The sequence below is a fragment of the Rhopalosiphum maidis genome, chromosome 3 (assembly GCF_003676215.2).
Source record: "Rhopalosiphum maidis isolate BTI-1 chromosome 3, ASM367621v3, whole genome shotgun sequence".
In the NCBI taxonomy this organism is placed as follows: Eukaryota; Metazoa; Arthropoda; class Insecta; order Hemiptera; family Aphididae; genus Rhopalosiphum; species Rhopalosiphum maidis.
This window is the reverse complement of record NC_040879.1, coordinates 54,327,590-54,355,107: the sequence shown is the minus strand read 5'-3', so window position 1 is coordinate 54,355,107 and position 27,518 is coordinate 54,327,590. Positions and strand designations below refer to the sequence as shown.

Genomic DNA, 27,518 nt, shown 5'->3' with positions numbered 1-27,518 from the left:
GGATATCGCGACGGGTGTAGGGAGAGGGACACACCGCCGTCGCGGTCTGGTCGTCGCCGGCGATTTTCGCTGCAGTCGGTGGACGACCGTCGAGTGCGGACCGGCCTACGAACTACACCCTATAATTTTATTATTGTACCTATATATTATTATTGTACGCGTTTTCACTGTACATGCCACCGCGGCGAATCGATACCAGAATCTATTATAATATATTATATTCTCCCTCGAAAACTATGGTGGACGCATTTTCTGCACATTGTAATATTACGGTTGTCAAAAAAAAGAAAAAAAAAAACGTACCCCGTTGGTATGAAATAATGTTATAATAGTTGGTATGTAGAAGTGACGATATAATAATATTATTATTATCAACTAATAAGTTAGTTCGGTTCGGTTTTCATTTATTAAGTACACGGGTTGACTGGACCCGTTAATCGTATTTTCCGTGTTACAAAACTATGATTTATCGCTGACGAGACTTAAACTTTTTACACTTCATTGTACTGGTAATCAATAAAGAAACTTAACACCGTTTCAAATATGTTCGTATTGAATATTAAGTTTCACAAGTAAAGTAAAAGTGGATTAAAAAAAAAGAAAAAGAAAAATATAATCTTATGCCTATTAGACATATCCTATTTACAGGGACTATTTATTGTACATAACGCGAGTAAAGGAATTCGAAAGTCATTATAACTTTTACAATTAGGAGGTATACACAATACACATGGTTTTAAAATTGTAATACATTTAAATAACGACTTTTTTTTTGTGGTAATAATATAAGTGCATTATTCACATCAGTCAAACTTTAAAATGGTCAATATGGCTGTATTATACTATTGTTGCAATTGTATACGACGATGAATCTTCACCCAGATGCCCGATAAAAAAATGTTAAAACAATAATTTATTATGTTATAAATTACGACTTATTAAAAATCGGCGAGTTTCAATAAGTCTTTGCAACTATAGCATTGATACTTTAAAAAATCACGATAAAAACCAAAACCTATTTTAAAATTAAAAAAAAAAAATAAACTGGTGTGTCATAAATCGGAACGTCGTTTCAGCAGTTTCCCCTTACGCCATGTTATGTACGCTACCCTAAGTTATATGAAAACGTGAGAAAAATCAAAATATGACCTCTCGAGTATACTACAATCGACACACGACTTTCCACCGGAAAATGAGTAAGCATAAAACCAGGCAAGCACTCATTCTGCAATTTTGCGCAACAAAATAATAAGACATAAAAAAAAAAAAAGAAATTTTATTCTCCTCGAAACTCGAGTGTTGATACACATATTATTTATTTATTCTTCAAATATATTACGACAAAAACATAAATTTATAGGTTTTATCTTCTGATTTTTCTTTGCGTTCATTTCGTATTCGATATGCCCGAATTCAAATGTATTCGTGATTACCTGTTACACTTGAAATCAAAGTACTAAATATCAATATTTACATTTTTATGATGCAAAATACCATATTGATATAATGATAACATTACCCGGGTTTCTAGACACTATCAATAACACGTGGGCTAATAAATAAATCATGAGTCATTGTTGACTATTTGAAATCTTTTGAATCGCAATAATAATACCGTGCAATCGATAATCCAACATATTTTTCATTATAATAATATTATAACTCTCGTTATTCGTTTGAATAATATTCTTACTTCGTATTTTCCCTATCGGCAATCAACATGACATCAAATAAATTGTACACCTTTTTCTCAAACATATAATATCGTCACGCAATTTGTTATTATACGACCCAGACCAGCAGACTGAAGACTTTTATATTACTAGTATTTTTATTTTTCAATTATGTAAACAATTATATTATTCATTATGCCGCGATAATTTAATAATCAATGATTGTCTTTTGGTCTTGTCACACTCATTTGGAATGGTATTGTATTAATAATTGTATATATTATAAACACCGAGTTCTATGCATATTAATGCGTTCAACGGTGTATGAAATCAACCGTTTATAGGAATCACGGAACTAAAACCTAAGACAGATCTTAGATATTTATGTCATACTGTCATAGTAATATTAATCTTTTATTAAAATCACGTTACGTAGCCACCACCTACCGAATAATTAAATCACTATTGTATGGCTTTAACCGGTAAAAATCAAAAGTGATTAAATTATTATATTGTAAATCGTAACACAACATAATATAATTATGTAATTTTTCCGATTATAAGCTAATAATATAAAAAGCAAATTACTCAACACTTAAGTGCAGTAACCACAGTGATAGTTATAATTTATATATATATTTATATAGATTCCATTTAATTACCATAAAGTCATATTTTAGATTCTAAGTGGAGCGATAAATGTATTGATTTTACAATCATGTGTGTAATAAATACTTTCTAGGCCATTAAAATTGCTTATATTTTCAACTTTGGAAATGGCTTCTGATAGGAAATTGTATTTGGTTGACGCTTTAGGGAGAAGGAGGGAAGTAGGATGGGTCAAAATTAAAAATCATTTAGTACTTTTTTTATATACTAAGAAGGTAAAAATTAAATTTATGAAATACGAATATTTTTTAGCATTTTCCGGCAAAATTATTTTTTTGGAATTCAAAAACGAATATCTGTTAAATAAAATAATTAATATAATGAATTTTAAAGTCATACCAAAATTTTATATGCATGATAGTTTTCAAAATATATTTTATTTTTTTTTAGTTATTTTTAATCTTACAATATTTCGATTTTTAGTTTTTTTCCATACATTTTGATCAAAAAATCTTGAACATTTAAAACAAGATCCCACTTAAGTTGTTATTGTTATATCTATGTACGAATATTAAAAATACGAAGTGACAGTTTTTTTTTTATGGATTTTAAGTTCAAATTTTTATGAAATCACGAAATATAAAAATTATAAGTATCGTTTGTTTATATTAAAACTTTGAAATTTTAATACAAAATTTTCTATAAGTAGGTAGTTCATAACTGACTTAAAAAATAAATTAATATAAACTTAATCATTGTTAATTGAAATTTTACGTTAAAATTTGTACTAAATTACATATTTAAATTTAAACAATAAATAACGATATTCATTAAGTATTTTTTTTTATAATTAAAAATCCTTATTTGGGGGGACTCGAATGATATTTTAAAAATACATAGATTTATTTTAGACTAATTATAGTATGAACCTATTCACAACGTTTTATGATAATGTGGTATTATACAATTACCTACAATAATACAAATGATAAAATAAATTACATTTTGAAAATATCATTTAAGTCCTCACTAGGTAATAGTAAGGAATAACTTAAAACAACTTTATAGCATAAAATGAAATACATAAATTCTTACATCGATCCCGGTGACCCATTTGACACCTCTTCTATACAGCATATCGGCACTCACTTGACCCCCTTTTATTAAATTCGGATGTATATAAGGAATAATTTAAAAAAAAAATCTTTTTTACTGGTTGTTAATAAAGGAGGTATAAATTGGTTCACATATCATATCTACTTGTATTCACTTTAAGAGCTGAATCAGCTTAATTTTATAAATTATTCACAATTTAAATTATTTTATAATATCGTGAAATATCTAATAAAAATAATTATTATTATTTATTAGGCAAAAAAAATTAAAACAAAAATAAAAAAAATGAACCAATGCTTGCAAAAGAACTACGTAAATAATTAAACCATTAGAAGAAAGTCTACTTCGAGTTCCAGTCTGCTTATTTTTCAAATTTTTAACCATGCTTGATAAGCAATATCTTAGACAATATCTTTCTTCTAGGTTACAATATTATGTTGGAATTAAGCATGTTATACCATTACGAAACACATATAGATAGTCTGTACCCGATTTGATGAATTAAAAATGTGGAACTGTGTGGAAATATTTTTTTTACCATTTCAAAAACACCGAAATAATATTATAATATTATTTCGAAACACGTATGAGGAAATGAAGTTCGTACGTTTAAATTATATTTCAAATTCTTGTTTTTTATTTTACTTTTATTTTTACATTTTCATGTGTAATTTCAGTTTCCTTGGATTTCATGTCATCAGAATTTCAGACTAAGGTAGGTATTATATACCTGTGCATCCGATCCAATTCCAACTATATGGTACAATAAATCCGTTGTAATTTTTATCAAATATATTTTGCGCACACATACCGCGAAATTGTATACAATTACGGGACCAATGCGCATTTACATTTTTAGGTATATACATAACATTTAAAATACATATGCAAATTGCAAATAGTATACACCGTACATAATGTATCAACAAGCATGCTCATTCTATATTTTGTATCCTTCCATAATGCATGAATTCAAATGCTGAATTTGGAATTATTAAGTTCAATTATGTTCTGTAATACTCTTAAACCATGTTTTCAGATACTTAGATTTGTTTGGCGTGACGGTAAGGATTTTTTTTTTTTTTTTTTGTTATTATTATTATCACTATTTTTACTATATACTGTTAAGTAGGTAAACATATATATTATGTTTTAAAAATGTTGATAATAATTCTAAATACAAATGCAAACAATAGTAGCTTTTGAGTTATCAGACATTGTGTACCTACAAAAGAAAATAATCCTTAATTATACTATTAAATAAAATATAAATTTGATGTGATATTCTGTCTAGTAGATATTATACTTGACTTAACAAACATAAAATGCTTATATTTTTTTTTACTAATCATTATAATTTTCAAATACCCATAGCCTCGATATCTTTAAACCTATTATCCTGGAATACTATAATAATCTCTAGTCCAATACATTTAAATAATAAAGAAACTGCTAGTTCAAATTTGTATTTATATACCTACATCAACATTAAAACAAAAAACCCGAGAAACTTACTTCGCTGTAATTATAGGTATTGCGTCATCGATAAATCGTGAAATTGTTGTATAGGTACAATGAAAGATGATTCTGAACAAATGTGGTCTATTAGTATATTTCTAAGGATATTTTTTTATATAGTTAAATTAATATTTGTAATTTATTTTTTTATTTTTATTAATCACACGATTGGTAAAAAATATATTTTTGTTAAAAACAAAATAGTAATTAATAATTATTATAATATTATTTTGTATAATAGTTGAACGTACAAGTCAATATCAACGAAAAGTAGAACGGTGTGACTAAGTCAGTGGTATACATTTTATAAAATTAATCTAAACATTATGAAAATTTCATAATGTATAGAATTATACGTATTGTTGAAAAGTTTCAATTCTATATAATATAATAATAATGTTTTAGAATTATAAGAAAACAATAATAATTGTTATGTTTTGTTTAAATATCCAGTGTTGTCAACATTTGAACTTCGACCGCTTATAAAGAATAATCTTGCTATGCATTTTAAATATTTTTAAATTACTATAAAAAAAATCACGTATTACATATAACATATAAATAATATATATCTGGCCGAGATTTTTAATTTTTATAAATACGAAAACAATTTGAAATTTCAAGTTTTTATAAATGGCATAACATTAATCTAAATATTTTAAAAGTATAATTGTACTTATATGAAATTGATAAGTAGAAACCTTTAAAGTTTTTATGATGAATATTTTTTAAATTATAAAAAAATCAAAAAAAAAATCATTTGAGTAGATATCATTGTTTTGCGTGTGAATATCCAATGTCGTCAATATTTAAACTTTAATTGAAAATTAAAAATATATGTCACTACTTTTATTATTATTATTTCAGGCGTTAAGCATAAGGCGTTATATTTTAAAAATTATTTATATAGGTATTTTGATAAATTTCATGAATGTTTAAACTTTAAATACTTAGAATTGTATAAAATATTTTCGACACTTTTTTAATTACCGTAAAAAAAAATATGAGGAATCTTGTATTAAATTTTCAAGATTTTTTACTGGAAAATAATTATTTTATCATAAATAAAACTTAAAAAAAAAAAGTAAAAAAAAGTAGACAATTTCAAACACACTAAACATCATAAAATAAGTTGTCATAATATTATGCAATTTATCATAGTTTAATGTTTAATATTCAATGAACATTAATGTTATAATGACTTATAATAATATGTCTCTGAAATTGTTCATTTTTGATTTACAGAAATAAAAAAACATCAATTTTTTCAAAATCTAGGTTTAGGTGATTATACCATGTTATATTTTTAACGAATATTTTGAAAAATACTTGATATTTTTTACAATCGGCCCTCCAAAGTACCAAATAGATCCGATGTTCAACCAAAAACCATTCTCTAAGTTGAAGATTGCATTTTTACTGCTGTAAAAGGTCATGACAGAAAAAAAATTAGAATAACATATATCATTGTAAAATCAATACACTTATCGCTCCACTCAGAGTCTACAAAATGGTATGCTTAACAACTTACAATAAAAAAGAGTGGTTCAAATTTGAAAAAAGAGAGATTTATATTGACTCAGTATAGTCTTTAAATAACATCTAAACAAATATCGAAGTGTTTTAAAATATCATGTTTAAGTACACATATCGTACTAATGAATTTTAAATTTCAGAATTAAAATAAATTCATTATTGATAGAATAACGAGGATAATCAAGCTTGGTGGATAATCGTGTATATTTGGTTTATTTTTATACAACTGCTTTTAAGGACTATCATACTTAGTATAAACATTTTAATAACTAAGGAACTATTTGTTCGAATTTTGAATTTGATATATACGAGTATTAATATTCATTAATTAATTTACAGCAAAAAGGGGGATTCTGATTAAAAGAACCGAAGTTAGTATCACCTCATGATTCTCTTTATTAAGTAGTACGAAAAATCTCAAATATCTGAAAATATGGTCTTGGTGTAAATTCTTGGATCAGAATTTTAATAAATGCAAAACAATGAAAACAATGTAAGCATGCTTAATCAACTATCTAGTATTATAATTCTATGATTATATTTTATTATTAAGTCCTTGGCATATTTATGTGATTCTGAAAAAACATTGTTTTTTTTTTACATTATTTGAAGTTAATACAGCACAACAATTTGATAAATCAATTTTTTTTAATAACGATAAAACATGGTGCAATTTAAAAATAAAATTATAGTGTGTTGCTGTACCTCCTAATGACTTTAAATTGTGTAGGTATGAAAAAATATTTACAAAAATAAATAAATATACCGATAAGAGGACTGGTTATAGTGATATAATAATCACTCGGTATATTTTATGTTTGTAATTAGGTAACTTTCAGACGAACCCGGAACCAACGAATGAAATTTTCTCAGAATATTTCTCTCGCCAACATCAATATAGTAAATAATAATAATAATAATAATTCAACGTTTTCCGAGGTTATTTTTATGCGGGCCGGAAACGAGAAAACCAGGGTGAAAACCCTGTTTACGGGCAATCGTTATATACGCTTTTTCCACGCGAAGGAAGTTGCTTCGGAGTTTTGTGTGTTAGTGTGTGTGTGTGTGTGTGTACGACTATATTTCCATTTTAAAATCGGCTTGTCATCGCGATTCGTGACTAAAGAATAACGTATTTTTGAAAATCGAAGAATAATATTACGAGTTTAATACAATATTTCATTGGCGATGAAAGTGTGCGGCGCGTCGTCGGAAAATAATAACATTATAATCGTTTTTTCAATATAGGTATAGGACGTAAATTGTGTTGAATAATATGTACGTACCGGCGCGGCATCGCAAATGTGAACATTTGTGACACTGACGAATACAGTAATAATACGATGATATAATACGCGATGCATAATTTATTTTTGAAAATACTTACATAATATGGTATCGATATATATAACGTAATTTATTTTCACGAGTATTCTCCGTTGTGCATATACGAGGGAGTTTATTTATTGACGGAATTACACAGTCTTCATACCTATTATAATAATAATATGTTTCACAATATTATGCTTTCGGGTGATGTATTATCATAATAATATTATACAAGCATATTGGTTCGGCGAAAAAAATAACTGATAAAAATAAAAATGTTAACAAATTTTGAAAGTAGATACTGATGATTAAAGCAATAAGCAATTACTATACGTTTTTGAAAAATAACAGCTTACACATATTATTATTATTAGATAGGTACAGCATATACATATGTACAAAAATATTATAACGAATTGGCTTTGGCTTAAAAGTTATACATAAGTATAGGAACATTAGAAACACTAATTAATGATGCCCACAGCACACACTAAGAAATTAATGCAAATCTTTATCTTAAACAACTCTTAAAATATGCAATGGATTTGCATATTTTTACATTGGAAATTGGAGTAATACATTTTAAATTTTAACTTATACAATTATACAAAATATTATTTCGTTTTTCTGTGGTTATACTAATACAGTCAATTTACCTATAGTAAAAAAAATATATATATATAAATATTATATTATATTGGTCATTGGTCATAACTCGTAAAAAAGCATAAGACAGACAGATGAATTACTTTTGCATTTATAATATTAGTAGGATTGTCAAAAAATATGAGCTAAAGTAATCAAATATTTACTAAATAATTCGACGGACAAGGTAATAAGTCCTCAAATAAGTATCAAAGTAAAAAAACAAAATAATATGCAAAAATATGCATCGAAAACTTTTGACGTTTCATTTGTATAAAAAGTCATGAAATTAATTTATAGCTCCTCTAGCGATAATAAGCTAAAAAATAAAATAAAAAAAACAACACAGAAATCCGACAAAGTTCGATCCCTCGTATAATATTTATAAGCACACGTGCGGGTGTAGGTAAACATATCACACCCGCGGTACACTCAGTATATTATTATGTTATACCTACAACACGGACATTAATCTGATCCCAATGTTATTACGTACGTATACGTATACAGGACGATCGCCGTCGTATATAATATAATATCTACCGTAAAAGATTTCTTTTTATAAGGTCGATTATTTGATTTTGGTGTGTTTTCCAACACGCAATCGTTTAAGCTTTCCCATATAATATATTATGTTTACGTCATTTTCAGACTTATATTTTTTTAGATATGTGTGTACTGAGCGTGAACGCGCGCGGTAAGGCGAGAAATGTATTGGTTTTAATATTGTCAAATAACGTATCCGTTTTTTTTTTTTTTTAGTTTTGTCGGTGTGTGCGGATTTTTTCTATGTCGAACGAGCGACCCGAAAGTTTCACGTGACCTATCGACCTATCTTCTAAATTGGAAACTTTTATCTTGTCCGGCGGAAAATAGGTCGCTTTTGTAATTTCTTTTCATACAATTTCTCCAAATCCGAGGTAAAAGTGTAAAACTATCGGAAAATTTTAAAATCCGAATCTCGGTCAAATTTAAACGCAAAGATTTTGCCATTTTTGTTTGTTGTACTTCATAATAATAAACTTGAAATACCTGTTCACAAATAAAAATATACTTCAATAGTTCCTTTGTAGGCATATTCGCGAAATGCGCATAATATTTTTGGCTAAATATAACGTTTATAAAACGCCTAATATTTTCCTCCACTTTTCATGGTATAAAAGTATAAAATGTGCGATTTTGTACTTCTATATCATTCTGATTTTAAAACGTAAGTAAAAGTAAATAATAACATAATAGTATTATTCCAACTAGAGTTTTTTTTTTCTGATAATTTGGACATAGCTGTAGATACGACGGCATTATATGCTCGCAGACTCCGAGCCAATAACGGTCAATCAATAATAGATAATTGTTCGTAGACATCCGCCGAGCACAGAAAAGTGTAATCAATACACTTTAACGTAATCACGAGTATATTGCAGTGTATACGAGTGTACAGATATACGGACCAACTCATCTACGCGCCGCGGTCATCCGGACAAGTATTTATCATCCATGTATGTTATTGATCAGCTCCGCCGATAGGTATTAAACTTATGGGTGTGGCGTCGTATAAAGGTCTGTAAGCCAACATGACCGATACCGTTGATAACCGCAAGGTTAGGCAAGGTGAGTTTCTTTATGGCTCAGGCGGAGCATGTGCGCAAGTGATCGGGCGAGGACCATTGTTTATCTCTCCCTCCCTCTCCGCAACGCTGGATGGTTATAGTGAAAATAGAAATGCCGCATTCATTTCAATGTGTCTAACATGTTTTAAACATCGATGATAGTTTTTAATGCGATTTCCGTATTCTTCGGGTACTTCTTATAATACTGCATTTACCTGTGTATAGAATTTTGGCTGCAATTTGTTTTTTTTTTTTGTTTTTTTTTACTCCACCTACGCTGACGATTAACGGTGGTTAATAATGTTTTTACGTAACGTATTTTTAAACATTACACCATAGCTACTTCACGTCCTCCGCAAAAGGTGTAACGATCAGCATACAATTGAACTCGACGGCGTCGCTGCGGTTTACGGCTTAGCCGTTCCGGGAAGTATTGTTGTTTTCTGTTCATTATAATATGCGTTCGCCATTTTATCATGCACAGTATATACACACCGACTGGCACACTCGAGCGCCTGACCTAATTCGACTCGAGTTTTTAATAACAGTATTCAAACCGAGATTAGTAAAAATCGATGTATTCATTACATTTTTTTCCTTACTTATCGAACAATATGATTTTTTTATATATTTTTTAGTACAAAACAGCGTGACATATATATATAAGCAACAATATACGTGCGTTATTATTACATCTTATCTTTCAGAATCGGTGTGCCGCAGAACACCAGTGTTCTGTGAATTGGCCTTAGATGTATCGCAAAATTATTGAAAATTTAAATCATTCATAATATGAACAATAATATAATTCGTTATATGTTTTAGTGTAAAGGGTGCTCCGGGATTTGCATAATACATCCAGGGATGTAGTAAACAAAAAAAAATTTTAAAGAATCACCGATCTAAATCTCATTCTAGGCACATCCATCATATCCAAGCTTTATTATTTATAAATGAGCGCCGGTTTTTCAGTTGTTTTACAAAATCACACTGATGAATTCGAAAAAGATTTTCACTTCTGGTGTCTTGTCAAAGTTTTAGGCATAATTATATGGATCCAACCTCTATATCTCCTGAAAAATTAAGCAAAAATATACTCGTGACGTCATCTGTAAGTGACCTTTTTAAATGTGTACAGAACCACTCACTCAACCGTGCTAGAAAAAAAAGTTGTGTTGTTTATATTTATTGTGTGTTTTTCCCGAGACGAGAACTAAACCGATTTGATCATGAAGTTATTACACTTAAACCCAAATGCACAAAGCGCTGTATCCAATCCGCCGTGTATCCACGTATTTCACCGAAAAGCTCATTAACCGAGATGAACATTTAAGTTAAAATACACCTGTTTATAGTCCCCGTCTTGTATTTGTTCATTATTTTTTCCCTAGACAATATCGTGATATACAGCTGACTTAATTTTATCCCTTGCAGATATTTACAAACACATTATGACCCGAATGTCATAGTGTATTCAAGACGTTAAATGCAGATAAATAATTTAATAATATAATAAAAATGAATGCTTTACGCAAAGGCGTTTATCGAGTCTCAACTCATATTTTCGAACAGAGGAGGCTACAACAATCAATTTTTTTTTTTGTGATTATAATTTTATGTTGTAATTTTTTATCGGTTCTATAATAAATAATAATACCTACCTAATAAAAATTATTATTATGTCGTAGAAATGAATACGGGTGACTTGAAAATCCAATTCAACTCACCCAGTAATTGCGACTATTTAAATTGCGATACGTAACTTATAACTCGTGTATGTGCCACAGTTTCGAATAATTTCGATTGAAGTCTGTTGAAAAGTATCGGTACTTTACTGTTTTACTGCGGTGTAAAAATGTTTATACGATTTATTTTATTAAATTTTTACGATCGCGTGTTCATACATTACCCCCCGCCACCTCACATAACGTAGCACCTATGTGTAATATATATTTAATATATTTATTTTATTTTGTACATTATACGATCGACCACTGGGCTAATAATTTGTTTTTATTATTTTCACACGTTCGAATGGTATATATTTCATTTTCGCTCGAACAATAAGGTGGAAAACATTCCAACCTTCATTATTTCGTCGTTACCGACTGTAGGTCTGTCCATACCCGGAGATCGTATTTTCAAAAACATATATTTTTGATGGAATTTCATAAGTATGATGTCCCGTATGAACATCGTAATAATATTTCTATAGGATTTATACAACACATGCATTCGATTGTTTATTACTTCATCGGTAAGAACGTGGTAATAGGTCAGAAGAAATTTACTGTCGCAAAACACACTATTAACACTAGTTTTTACATTAAAGTTGTTTAAATATCTCGATTTTTAAATTAGAATTCATACTTATTTTTTCACTAGTCTGATCTGATTTACAACATGTGTACTAAATTAACACTTTCTATAAAGTGACGATAATAAATTATTAATAGGTAGATACATGTAAATATTTTAATGTTAACACATTTTTTGAATTATTTGTTTGGAGTAGAATTTAATTTATGAGTATATTTTTTTTTTCTTTGTCGTATGATGTTTTGAATGACATAAAAGAACATCGATATATGCACACCCATATAGGAACTTTAAATGATTGACTGATTTGACTGTTATTCAAACTGCATAACATTTTATTAGCATTATATTATATGAAATAACTTGGAAACAAATAAACGTGTTCGAATTTTGATTTCGGTAATGCATAAGAAATCAATAATTTTCATAGGTTAGGTTGGTTCCCATTTTTTGAAAAAATAAGTTTACGTCATCATAGGACACAACTTTTCGTAATGCATAAGTATTTGAAAGTTTAATGCTTATGAATATCAAAAATCAGAGATTGATAGTACAGTAAAGAGCATATATTATATCGTTGTGTATAAACTACGCGTGAAGTGTTTACCACCGCATTATGTGTATACACCATACAGTATAATATATCGTTAAGTATAATATTATAATATGTTACGGTCAATGTGTTTACATTTTCATCAGTTGTTGACAACAGTGAAGTGCTGGATAATATCTCGTCATTTATTACCATGTCAAAATCATTTCACCCATAAAATCAATATGATTTACCTACTTATCTGTGTACCAAATAGTAGTATTGTAATTAATGAACGATCCGTCATGGGTGATGTGCGCGAAATTCCGTGCTGTTACAGTACACATTTTGAGCCGAGCCGACTTATAACAATATGCAGTCCTAACCGAACCAGATGCGCAAAGTAAAAATAATATATCTACTCTTCTACCATTTGTTTATATTATAATTCATAACTGAGTAAAATGTCATTTAATATTAACATAAGTATCTATAAATAAATTGGTTACAAGAATCGAATAATGTACATGGTTGTGATGTGTAGGAACCTCAAATACGTACAGATACATATCACATATGCAAGTAAGGTCACAGACTTATCTTAAATTCATCGCATTGATTTTATCGTTTTTAATTTTATCAACAATCGACATTGGAGATTTTTATTTTCATTTTAAATTCGATAATATCTAATGATTTTAAATTATTCACAGTACTTCTATGTAGTCTTTTTAAATAAATATTCGTCAGTTCTACGAAAAAAATAAATTGTCAAATGCAGCGACAGCACAACTTGCAGCATCCTTGCACACGCCTATGTAATCGATAAATCGATTTGAATATTATATTGTTATATTACATTAGTAATAATTGAAGAAATTGTACAGATACCTTAAGTATTAAACCACATCTAAAATGGTGTGTTTTGTTGATACAATTTGTGTGGTACCGTGATGTATAATATAGTGTTCTGTACAAGATTACCTTATAGATAATTTGAAAATTATTTAGATAAGATAATAGATAAATATCAATCTCAAAATATTTATCAAGATAAAAACTAACCAAATTTATCTATATAAAAAACAGATAATTTAGAAATTGTAGCATTTTTAAAATAGCATTTCTATTGTAAAATGTAAATATAATAATATTTCAATTTTTATACTCGTAAATACTAAAACACGTATGAAATGTATTAAATATGACTACAACATCTTGGTGTTTACAGAGAATGAATAATATAGGTTATTACAAAATAATTAAAGTAAGTTACACGTAATAAATACACATACAAGAGGAAAAACTTGAAACTAAAATCGAATAATAAGCTACAATAGGCATTGCTTAGAAAAAGTAACCTAAAACCCTGTAATAAATATTACTATGCAATAAATATAATTATACATTATTATACAAAAATAAAATTGAAGATTATGTCACAAAAAATCTACATAATTTATTTCGGATAATTGTTTTATTTGAATAGATAGATAGAAAAATATTTTAAATTATTTATGATGAAAAATGTACTTGTATGTAATATCTACTTGGAAATATGTACCTTCGCCACTAAAACATGCTCTTAATCTAATATGAATAATTCTCAATTGATCATAATTTTCGTCGTGTAGATATTCTATGAGGTGGTAAGTATGTGTTATGCTTGTGTATTGTGTACTCAGTGTAGCTTGTACTGTAAATTAAGTTTAAATGGAATAATAGTAATACCTAAACAGATTAAAAGTGTCATACTGTCATTGATATAAAAATAAAATGTAATTAATGCATGTTTTATCATATTACTATAAAAAAGTTAAACAGATAAATTATGAAAAAACAATTATAGCTAGTCTACTTAAACTTCAAAATTATGCAGTTATACTCTTTTTTTACTGTAAATTAGTATATTATTGAAAACGTCGATGTATCTAATTTAAAATTCGAACAAGTCATTTTTCAGTCATTACAATTATTATAGGTACTAAACATAATATTCCTTTAAAACGGTTTTATAAAAAGACTTCATAAATTATACATAATATTTTACCTTATAGTACTTATTATACTAACATTTTTACTGATTATGAATTTTAATAGATTAATATTATAATTACTAACATTTTTAAATCGTCCCAATTCCTACATATTCCAGAGGTTATTTAATTGAAAAACCATTCGTTCAGATTTTAACTTTTAAGCGCCAATATTTTTTATAAAAACTACCCGATAAATAATTTATAATAAAAAGAGGGTTTGTAATTCGAAAAACAGTAGTTTGTATCTCCGCAGGACACTTCTTTTGTACCACTCAAACATTACGTGTAGTATTATAGTGAAACACGTTGCACGGTATAATAATATAGAAAATCGTTTGCAGCGTACACACATTTCTGGTGTTGTGCCACTCCACGGTCTTGGGGTAGCGGGTGGTTCCCGGGGCCCGGGATCGGCATTCTACCCCTATTGTACGTACCTATATATATGTATGTATATGAGTATATTCGAGGCACAATGGCAATACGTAGTGCAGATAGGTCAGAGAAAAAAACACGGTCCGCGCGTCGACCGGAACCCATAAGAATTTTTCCATTACGTCTGTGACATCATCACGCCGCCACCTCGGAAGTCGGCGGCCGACATTAACGGCTTGTACGTACTTTTATCCCGACTATCCCGCCAGCCGTTTTATTATATTATTGTTGTTATAGTGCGGTTTTTCATGGCTCTCCCGTTTCAAAGGATTCCGCTATACAACGCTTTTAAACCCTTTTTACCTGAAAAAAATCCTTTAACGCTATATTTATGTTATAAATGTTTGTTTATACAATTTCAGTGCACCAACCAAATAAGAGCGAATTCATAATTTTTCTTAAAAAAATACTGGTGAAAAAAATTAATGTAATGAAAAAATAATGTATCGTTCAATAATTGTAGGTAAGCAAGTGGATATCGTTCTGCTATATATTGGTGTCAAATGAGTCTATTATGGGTGTGTTCGATTTGTATTCAATGATATTATTGTATAAATAAGAAGATTCTGAGGAGAAACGGTCTTTTAGCCTATATAACTGTATTCAATAGTTCATAAAGCGTTTTTTTTTTATATATAGCTATTTAAGTCATTGGTCATTAATTAAATAATTAATAGTTTTCTCTCTCTCTCTCTATATATATATATATATATATATATATATATGAATAATAATAGATATTGTAGACTATTGATTAAATAAAAAACAAAAAATAATTGGAAAGTTGGCACCCTCACACTTTTTAAATATTAAAATAAATTATATTTATTCAAATGCTAAAAGTAAGTAAGTACTGCGTAAAATTGTAGATATAAATATAAATAATATTTATAGCCGTATTATGACTACTGTAGTTATCTTTATTGTTCTTATACTTCGACAACTTTGGCTATTATGAACAACATTAAGCTAGGTAAAGATTAAAATTGATAAGTTTTAAGGTAACTATGGTTATAAAACAGATATTTTAATAATATGTGATATTGGGTTTACGTAAAAATTGATATTTTTCCTTAAATGTTGGTTGTTTTTACCGATTAGAAAAAAAAAAATTCCGGGAATTTTTTTATCGTATACACACACACACACACACACACACACACACACACAAAACAATACACATCTTTATAAAATCAATACATTCATATAGCTCCACTCAGAAGCTATTATAATATTATATATTAATATCATAATGTTTGATTAATTGACCTAAATAGGGAAAGGAATTAGACCAAACTGTCCAAACTCATAAGCTACATCAAATTATTAGTAAAATAATATTCAACTTATAAAACAATAGTTTAAAACATTTATTTTACCAAATTTATTATTTTGGAAATATCTATAAATTTGTATGCTTATATATTTTCTTAATACTTTAGAATACGCCACTCATGTGTGTTGTGTACACACAAAACAACGATTTACAATTTAAACGACGATATAAAATATTAATGTTTAAATATTGGTTTTTTTTTGTATTAATGTAATTTATTGTAAAATAAATCATTGACTTATTTGTTGAATTAGGTATGCATGGTGATTTGAACATTTTTAAGTTTGGCAAAATAGTGTAAATACAAATAATGCCCCGAGAGATTACATATTATTCAAACAAAATATACTTTTAATGGTTAAACTCGGCCCCCAGAGCATTTTCCTATTTGCGCCACTGCAGCACATTATATAATATATTATTAACGCCCGAAAGCGATGAAAATTACTTGCTAATACCCTATAGAAATGATTTGGTCCGTTGTATTATTAAACATATATTTTATATTCGCAGCACTGCTCTCATTCGAAAGTAGCTACAAATGCTGAAACACAAATAACATGATTTCAGACCAGCCGTCATCATCGGCCCGATTTTGAGGAAGTGCGAAAGAGGAAAACGCTGTTTCCGCCGTAACGTACTCTACAGCTATATTGATTGTTTGACTACTTCGATCAATGCTTACGGTGTGAATTTTAACGTTCGACTTTATTGTGTATTCAAATTATGATTGAGCGCGTATTTCACATTACTCTGCAACACCGATTGAAATTGCAATCGTATTTTGTGCAGTAAAATCGATGTTAATATAGAGTGACTACTAACTGTCAAGAAGAATGTAAGTGAATCGAATCGTGGAATTTGGGGCAATGGAAAAAGACAAAAGAAATTTTTCTCGAGTAGAGACGTGTTGAAATGATCGATAAAATAAAAGATGTACCTCTCGCTGTACGAATGCAAAATATTCTTGTAAAAATCATTGAGTCGCAATATTACATATTATTATAATAAGGGGGTGGATTTAAGGAGCGAATAAAAATGAAAAATGTTGGTATATTATTTTTTCTATAAAAAACCACAACGCCATTAGTGCTGTGATACCTAGAAAAATGTTATCTACTGTAATTTATTGTAATGATATTATAACAAAGCAAAAATGTGTGTGTTTTTTTCTATGTAATTCATAATAAGTTAATAAGATAAATATCATCAGAATACGATTACACAAACTCGCAAGGATTAGGAGTTTAAATTGATCAAATCACTATTTCATTATATCAATAATATTATAGTTAATTACATTATATTTATAATAAGATTGATAACGACATCAGATCACTAATTAAAATCAACGGGTAAAATGGTGAATAGAGTCAAACGATTGGATGTATATAGATCTTATGTTTTTTAAAAATTATAAAATCATAACGAGAGACGACACAAAATATAATATGATCAATACCAACTACAAGGAAAATGATGGTATTTAGTTAATGTATCAAATAAAATATTTCTGAAATAACGTAAAAACAACATATTCATATAGGTTTTTCAGAAAATATAAATTAATACGATTTCTCAGTAATAAATACAATGTTAAGATTAATGAAAACGTATATAATTATTGCATATAGGTATATTAATAACACGGGTGTCTACTTAAATAGCCTTGTAGTTAATTGGTAGGTAGCATAGGTACATTACAATGTACCGCGTGACAGATTTAATAAGTTATTATTTTAAAGTAAGTAGCATTCAAAACCATTACATACGAACATATTTTGTTTCTTATGGGTAGATTTTGAGTTTTTAATACACCTATAATACATATAGACGATTACTCGTCCAGTAATCAGGTTTTAGTGAAAAACGCAAATAACAAAATTTAAAGTCAACATTACTTAAAAGAGTGGATAACACGAGAAGTTACAGCTGGCTAAGGAAAACGAAAATACATTTTCTTAACATCTCTAATATTGTTAAATAGGTAATAATAACTAATAAATAACCAAATCATACTCAATATAATATTCTGATAGGCCTTAAATATATTACACTCGTTTTTAAACGACGATAATCGACGTAATGTAAACCGCGTTTTAATAAGAAACATACAAGGACATTTATAATAGGTACGTCGGTATCAACATATTTTCTGGTTAGACTAATTTATAGAGGCTTGTCACTAATATTGTAAAGAAGAGTACAATCATATATAAATGAAAATTAGAAATAAAATTTGCAAAACGTATTATGTTTAAGTATGATATCGCCCGACTGCAAAACTGAGGAACGATTCTACTAACCTCGTATTGAGCATGTCTGCATGTAGTTGGCATGAATGCAAAACACTGATATTTAGTCTATTTTTTTAAAAACGCAAACGATGTAATCGTTAACTTTAACCCCGTCATGCACGACTTTTTATTTTATTTTTTCGAAAAAAAATGTACTTGTTGTGAAAATTCATCAGGATAACGGGAAAAATATTTAAAAACTATTCAAGTTAAACTACCCCTAAAAGTTGATTAAAGTTAAGTTTGTGCCAAATATGGTAAAACGTTCACCAATTGTACGTCTGTACCATATAATATGGCCACCACGATGCATCAAATAGTAAAATTGTTACTTGTACCGTATTGGGCTATTAGATATGAAAAACTACAATGTTTATTTATGCCATTTCGAGAAAACAAATATGTTTTTATTATGTCGATGCCGATAGAATGACCCGAGAACTGTTATTAAATAATATAAATTACCAATAGATAATAATAATAATAATAAATGTGAAATACCTAACAAACCAATCGATATGCGATATGCTATATGCGTTCGAAACGACGGGCCTTTTTAATCGTTTCCAACGCAATCATTGGAGTTCATCTTGCGCGTCTGCTGAACACACAGCAAACGAATGGCAGTACGCGCCTTACTTTGGTAATTATGCGCATTGCGATTAGTACGACGACCACGCGTTAGTCGAAGCGCTCCCGTGTACAGGACTTTAGTTTTGATGGATTTTAATTTTAAAAATGTATTCTGATTCGTTAGCACGTTTTGCTGTGTCGGTGTTGGTTTTTTTGTAATTGCACGAGTATAGTTTGTGGAACATTAAAAACCGCTCCGATTGAATACATATATCCATTGTGAATAAATCCAAATCCGTTTTTAAAACTGAAATCTATGTAATCGACGTGCCACAGTTTTGCCAAGCGTGACGCACTATCGAATACGATTAACCACTTAAATACCACTTTTTTTGTTTAACGACCGCTAATGTACACTCGGCGTTCTTTTAAAACTTATAATTAATTATAACAATATGTCAATACATTGTCGTTGTTGATTGATAAAATCAAATAAAAACACCATCATTTTTCCATGTATTTATTTATTTATTATAACTGTGTAGGTACATACGTCTCTGCCTACCGTGTTCAATAAATTTATCTAATTTTCTCCCTCGTATATTATATGTATATATCGATATTATATGAATGATCCACTCCACTACGCACCGCGTCGAAATGGATCGCGTTAATCCAATCATACCGAGTGTGTTACAGTGAGTGTGCACTTGTGCATAGTTGAGTAACACGTACGTTTGTTGTTCAGATGCATAACAATAATATCGACGGGCGCAGAAATCCGTTGTTTAATTACCCAACAGTTGAACATATATACTTTATACTCAAATCAATAATCATACCTATTAATACGGTCTAGACGCCAAAACTATAATATTACCTATATTATAATTATACATGTAATATACAATAACGATCAATACCTAAACACTCAACAGCACACCTAAGCTCATATTGTCTTGTTGTGCCCATGTACTTAGTCCACTAAATGGTAATTTTATTATAAAAAATAAAAACACGAAACGTGAGGAATGCTAACCACCCTTTTTTCCAATAAAGCGATTAATCAAAATCTGATTATGATTTTTGGAATTTTATAATCTACGTAAAAATTATATTTTTGTACCATACGCCGAGAATAGCGTTTTGTAGAGATGATAACTTCTATTTGTCATACGAGAACTCTCCGTTTTCAACTGTGAATAATTAAGTGGATAATTTTTCTGAAACTTATGTTGACATATCTGAATCAATATTCGAATGAGTATAGTTTTTGATTCATCTAAATTGTTAGTGTACTAAGGATAATAGGTTCACGATAAAGGGTTTGGAAGGTGTAGGGGTTATAACGAGTAGAACATTTTAGTAATTAATATTAATCTATAATAATAAATACTATATTCAATGTATTTATATTTTTGTATTATCATTTTATATTTATCCTTTCTCGTCTAATAACTGACAAATTGTATGTTCAAATTATTAATAAGTTACATAAAAATATTTTAAATATTTAAATTTTTAAATAATTAACCGTAAGAGAGGGTTGTCTTTTGAAAAACAGAAGTTTGTATCGTCTCAGAATACTTTTTAAGTAAAACAAAAATCTTAAGAATTTGAAAATGTGATTTTTTAGGAATGTTCACAAATTTAAAAATCAGAATTTGAATATTAAATGAAAAAAAACACCAGTGAGTATGTTTGATGGATCAGCCTGTATTATAATAATATAATAAAAAACTGCTTACACATTCAAAGCATACCGCAAGAAAAAAAAATGTATCGAATGGTTGAATTATGCCGAATTACGACGTAATTTATAATTTTTAATAAATCTGTAAAAGTAAAGTTATTTGATAAAAGCGAAACCTTTATTGCATATTTATGCGCGAGCATTACGGCGACCGTTATAATTAATGTACGCATTATACAACAAATACAAGTACGATATCTACTGGATGATTATTAATAAAATAGAGTATCCATTGTCACGAACGGTAACAAATTTTTATATTATTAAAAATATTTTATTTGCTGTCATAAATATACTATAAAAAATAATACGATATAAAATAGTATTCTATATATATATACTATATTAACATTGTAGTTTTATTGCACCCGTGATGGGTGGTATATTAGAATGGGTCGTCCGTCTTATCCCATAACAAAAATAACATCCAATTAACGTAATATATATTATTTCTATGAGCCATAAAATGGTAAAAAGTCACTTTTGGTTTGTACCAAAACAAAACCCTACATTGTTACCCGTGGACATTATATAGTATATACCATAAATTATAATAAACTGGCCATTTGTGCACGCAGAGCGATCAGAGATAGTGTGCACTTCTCGTGTGTGACTCGTGACTGCACTCGTATGTCATTGCAACATATTACCTGATATTAGTAAATATTACGACATTTTGAGAATCGATGATTTTCTTTTATCTAGGTGCTTTACAGTTATATTAAATTTTATACTATTTTTTTGAATTTTTGTTTTTAAACGTGTCTTGTGTTTGGCGTTTTTCATTGGAATTTTATGATTTTTGTTTTGACAAGTATAACGATAAATAAATAACCAGGTACATTAATATCCACAACAGACTATCACTAAAATGTTTAGGTACTTATCTTATAGTTATCCACTATTTTATAGGTGTAATAACAAGGGCTGAAAAAGAATTATTATTATGTCAAGCTAAGATTTGTTTTTACAGAATGATAAGGTTTTTACCATTGTCAGCTATCCACGTGAAAAAGGCGTATCCCACGAATATTTTTAGCAATACATTACTGTGTATATATATACAATATTATATTATTAAAAGCCACACCAATGCTTTATGTATGACCGGTCACTACTACAGAATACCCTATATATATATATATATAGGAATTGCCGGTCTATGTTGTCGAGCATTGCACCATATGGATTATACCACTGCTGTTGCAAATCTTTTCTATAACTCGTTTTTTCTAGAAATACAATTTTTTTTTTTTTTTTGATAACATATGGTGCATTGCTCAACAGCAGACAAATAATCAGATGAAAAAAGTAACAATAGTAAATGTTTTGCTCTTCGATCATTGCTGTAGAATAAATATAACAATAACGCTGTACAGCACCGATGTGAGTGCAAAATAAACGCGGTTAGATTATATATATATATATATATATATATTCTTACTTTTTATATTTTTAGATTTATGTCAGTAATCATTACTAATCACAATAGTTTCAAACTAACGACAGCACTTTTTTTTGTATATTTTTGCATATCTGATGACTATAGTATATAGTTAATATTCTCGTATATTTTGATATTATTAATTGCATATCGAAGTGAAATTATACTATATACATATTGTTTTAAAACCATAATATACATGTAAACAAATATTTTATCGAATAAAATATTCTCTGATAATATATTTTTTTTTATTTTTATTATGTATACTCTATCGTTTTTCGATAAACTACCTTGTATACATTTTATCGTTTGTAACAGGAAATGAACTTTCTTGTTTATACGCTTGTCAAGCGATTTCATTGAAAAAAATATTTGTTTTGTATTAAAGGTCTGTTTATTAAAATATTATAAAATCATTTGAAATTCCGAATTCTGTACTCTTACACTGCGAGTATAAATAAAAAAAATAAACGCGAACTGGCAAACGTATATATGCTTTGCGCATTCGGAAAGTCGGTAGTACACAGTGTTTGACATCGGTCGATCGAAAAAAACAATACCGATCGACGAAAAGGTCGGTAAACATTAAACGAAAATATTTGTCGACCAACTGATGACGAACTAGTGTAATACCGGCTTATAAGATGGAAGCAACAAAAGTGGCATAATTCTCATAAAATAAATGCCTCGGAACCAAATGACAAGTTCACACGGCAAACACATAATGGGACGTATTTATTTTGCGCGATGTCACTTTTGTTTACCACAAATCTATCGTTCGTCTTCATCGTAACGACGATGATGGCTTGTACACGCACCAACTACGACGTCAACGGGTCACGCGAGAACGTGCCGTTCTCATCGCATATAGATAATATTATTATTTTCGTCTCGCCCTAAACCACTCGAGGAACGTTTCAAATATCTAGAAAAAGATTCTTTTTTCACTGTTATTATTATTTATTTTTGCATCAACATCGTACGTTTTTAATATAAGAAATGTGCTCGGGGTGAAATTTAAATCACGATAAAAATATGTCTTATTTGTTTCCTACCAACATATTATTATTATTGTTGTTGTTGTTGTTGTTGTTGTTACAGCGATTTTTGTTGTTCGTTTATTTGACTTCTGTCTGATTCACTTTACTCGAAATTTAAATATTACGGATACTATTCTCATTATACAGGATGATTCGCCAAGAATTTTCTCCCATAATTTCTTATTTAATAATTAATTTATTTAAATTCTGATTTTTGGAACTTAAAAATATACTAATTAAAGACCATTATGTGGCATTTTGGTATTATATTTAAATTTTTAAATGTTTTTTTCTACTTAAGCAGTGTTTAGTGGTAATACATTTTACATTTTATATATTTTAGATGAGAACCCTCCCCTCACTTTTACTGTAAACTATTTAGTGGGTATATCTTTTTTTTAAATGTTAATATGTTATGTAATATGTACCTACCTAATTAAAAATTCAAACGAGTACTTCTCATATAGTTTTACAAAAGTATAAAATAGATATGTTATATCAAATCTAGTATTTATTATACATTTACTATTTTTATTAATTACCCATTTTGTTAGATTAATATTAATTACTGAAGTTTTCTATTTAGCATAGACCCTAAATTGCCATATTTTCTAAACACATTATCTTGAACCTATTATGTGTGTACAGAAAGTTACAAAAAAACTAAAACATTATTACTCGTTCGATTTTTATTTTGACACATCGTCATTTCCAGGAAAATGATCTCCTAAATAATTTACTGTATAAAAGGGATAATTTCATATTAAACATCCTAATATGTAAACCTTAGGTTACATCGGATTCTGGTAATTTGTATCCGATATCGAACAATAAATATATAAAATCAAAGAAACTTCTAAACAAAGTATGATTCTGTGTCGTAGTTTACAAGGTGTATTATATTATATTGGATAAAAACATATTACATTATTTTATATACATGAATATATATATCAGCTTATGAGTATATCCTCTGACGTTTTGAATTTTATTTGAAGTAGAAAATTCTATCGAATACATTGTAAATATATATTATACTGGCTTTCATGGGCTTATTAGTTTATTTCGTTAGCGGAGTTATTTATGATGAAAGGATCACTGTATGATGAATAAAATTGCTACAAATACAATCAAAAGCCTACACACTACAAAGCTTTACGTCCATTCCCTGTAAAGACATATCTGTATAGTAATTGCAGTTGACACACGATTCCGTTCGAGTTCATTCTTTTTTTGTTGATTCCGGGATAACTACATAGTACATTTTCCTATAATATACTAAACCAGAGATCGGCAACTTTTTTACCTACACGGGCCATAATTTTTTTCAGTTTTTCATTGAGGGCCGCATAAAAAATTAAAATATTGAAAAATATAATTTATTATATATGTGTTATATACGATTAGATTACGTTCTCGCTAATAGCTTATCTCATGAGATGTGCACATTATCATATAATAGTAATGATTAAATTGTATTTATATCAATTTAAGTTATAAAATTGAAATTTTAAACACTATAAAATATATTTGTAGGGCCGCAACAAAAAGTTCCGAGGGCCGCGGATTGCCGGTGCCTATACTAAGCGAATACGTAAATATATTTCAAACACATTTCTTTCGATGGGTGAGCCCATACTGTATAAAAGTGACCGACCAAACTATAAAACTGTTTAAAAATGGTTTCAAAAAACATACGATAAAAGCTAGTGTCAACAGAATACATATTTTTCCTAATAATGATTGCAGAAAACACGAAAAGACACATTTCTAGGTACTCGCACAATAACAATATTGTGTTCATAAACGGAATTTGGTGGGCAAGGGTGCATTTGTTCCCCTACATACTACCATTACTACCTCATCAGTGAAAATAGAGTATGATTGCGTGTAGTGCCAAGATAACAAAAAACACGACGTTGACTCTCCAGAGAAATAGCAAATATTTTAATTAATATTATAAATATATTTTAAACAATACGTTTTCAATTTTATAATAATTTTTAATGTTATGCGTTTCAACTATTTTATCTCCTATTTTTATTTGTTATAATCAATCAAGATATCACGAGAAAAAATCGTTACATGAATGTGAATAAGATAAAATAAAAAGTAAATAATATTAAAAAGTTAAATTAAATTTTAAAGCCCCGATACCGAGAAAATCATTATTAGTTTTAACAAAATAGTATTTTACCTATACATAATGGTAACATAAAAATCTATGTCAATAAAAGCAATTATTATTATTAAAAAATATTATTATTTAAAATATTTATCTACAGCGTGTTTATACGTCCAAGTATTTTGTAAAACGGAATCATTAGTTGTTCTTATTAATGCAGCTGTACATGTTTTTTACAGCACCTTTATCTGACATATCCATCAGCCCGCTGTTTGATATATCAAAATGCGTGCCCATTCACTATTAACAAATGTCTCCCTCTTCCCAAAGCGAATTTCATTCTCCGTTTTAATAATAAATATAAAACGTTAACGAAAAAACCACGAACACTCGCTAACACAATTTAAATACGAACACAGTGACATTGCGTACATTATACGCTATCATAGTCTATTCATAGGCACATGGACAATAATTACAATAAAGGCAATTATGATTATGCACAAAAGTATGATCTAAATTATAACCAATTACTTCTTAGTCAGAGAAAATGTACATGGCATTAGCAATAATTAGTATTTTAGTAATAAATGACTTACTATAATAGTAACGTACGGATCGCCATAAGCTACGTGGACGTTACCACGTTTTATACTTGGCAACGTTGCGATATTGAAAGTAAAAAAAGTATAGTGCACACAATCGTAAGCCTAAAAATGCACCATGCGAATTCGTTTGATGACCACTGTTATAGTGTGATAAATATATTGTTTTAGTCGTTTGTTTTGAACACTAATTCCTTAACGTCACAACACTTTTTTTTAAAAAAAAAATAATTATTCTTAAACTTGAATATTATTTTCCTATACGCGTTAGCATGCTTACTATATATCTTGCTAATAACATATTTATATAATTATATTATAAAGTCTAGTTTACTTAAAGTTTTGTGGTGAATTATTATAATTTATGATATAGATAGTATTAACTTGATAATATTAATTTTATAATTCTAAACGACGTTAAGGTCTTCTTTATGCTAACACATCACATAGATTAATGATTGGTATATTATTTGAAGGCCAAAAATGTGTCGCTTCCTCCCCTACTATGGTTTGAAACCCGATAGACTAAAAAATATTAAATTTATCCCACTACCCCTAAATAAAATAAAATCAATTCAAATTAAGCCGCAGACTGTGATTAATACACTCATTTATTGTTATAAACAATTTTATATTTCACTTTCAATTGTATCGGAGACGTTTGGAATCAAAGCTTATTCTCATTATACTACTTACCGAAAGCAGAGCGTGGATTAAGTCAGCCTTTACGGTGGATAATGGTTTTCCTGTTATCAAAATAGTGAAAGTTTCGTCTTTCTCAGACGCCATCAAACTTCCGAACCACGATTTTTTTGTTAGTTCCGGAGAAGATTCCGGTGTCGGTTTATATGGTGTGTCCATGTCAACTATTTACACAAAATACATAAAATAAATAAATACACAATTTTATTATACGTATTTTTGCCTTAAAGGCAGTCATAAAACGTTTAGATTGTTTAAGTATAGTTTTCAATGAAAAAA

The 27,518-nt window shown here is 28.6% G+C and overlaps 1 protein-coding gene across 3 annotated transcripts in view; it reads right to left on the bottom strand.

The window, feature by feature from the left end:
- The window catches only part of LOC113557217 (serine/threonine-protein kinase BRSK2), a 99,996-nt gene that overhangs the window by 9,735 nt on the left and 62,743 nt on the right, over nt 1-27,518 (bottom strand). For all 3 annotated transcript variants that reach the window (XM_026962604.2, XM_026962605.2, XM_026962606.2), the window contains one exon: nt 27,234-27,403. In XM_026962604.2, the coding sequence (XP_026818405.1) occupies nt 27,234-27,403 (170 nt within the window). The remainder of the gene's footprint in view (nt 1-27,233; nt 27,404-27,518) is intronic.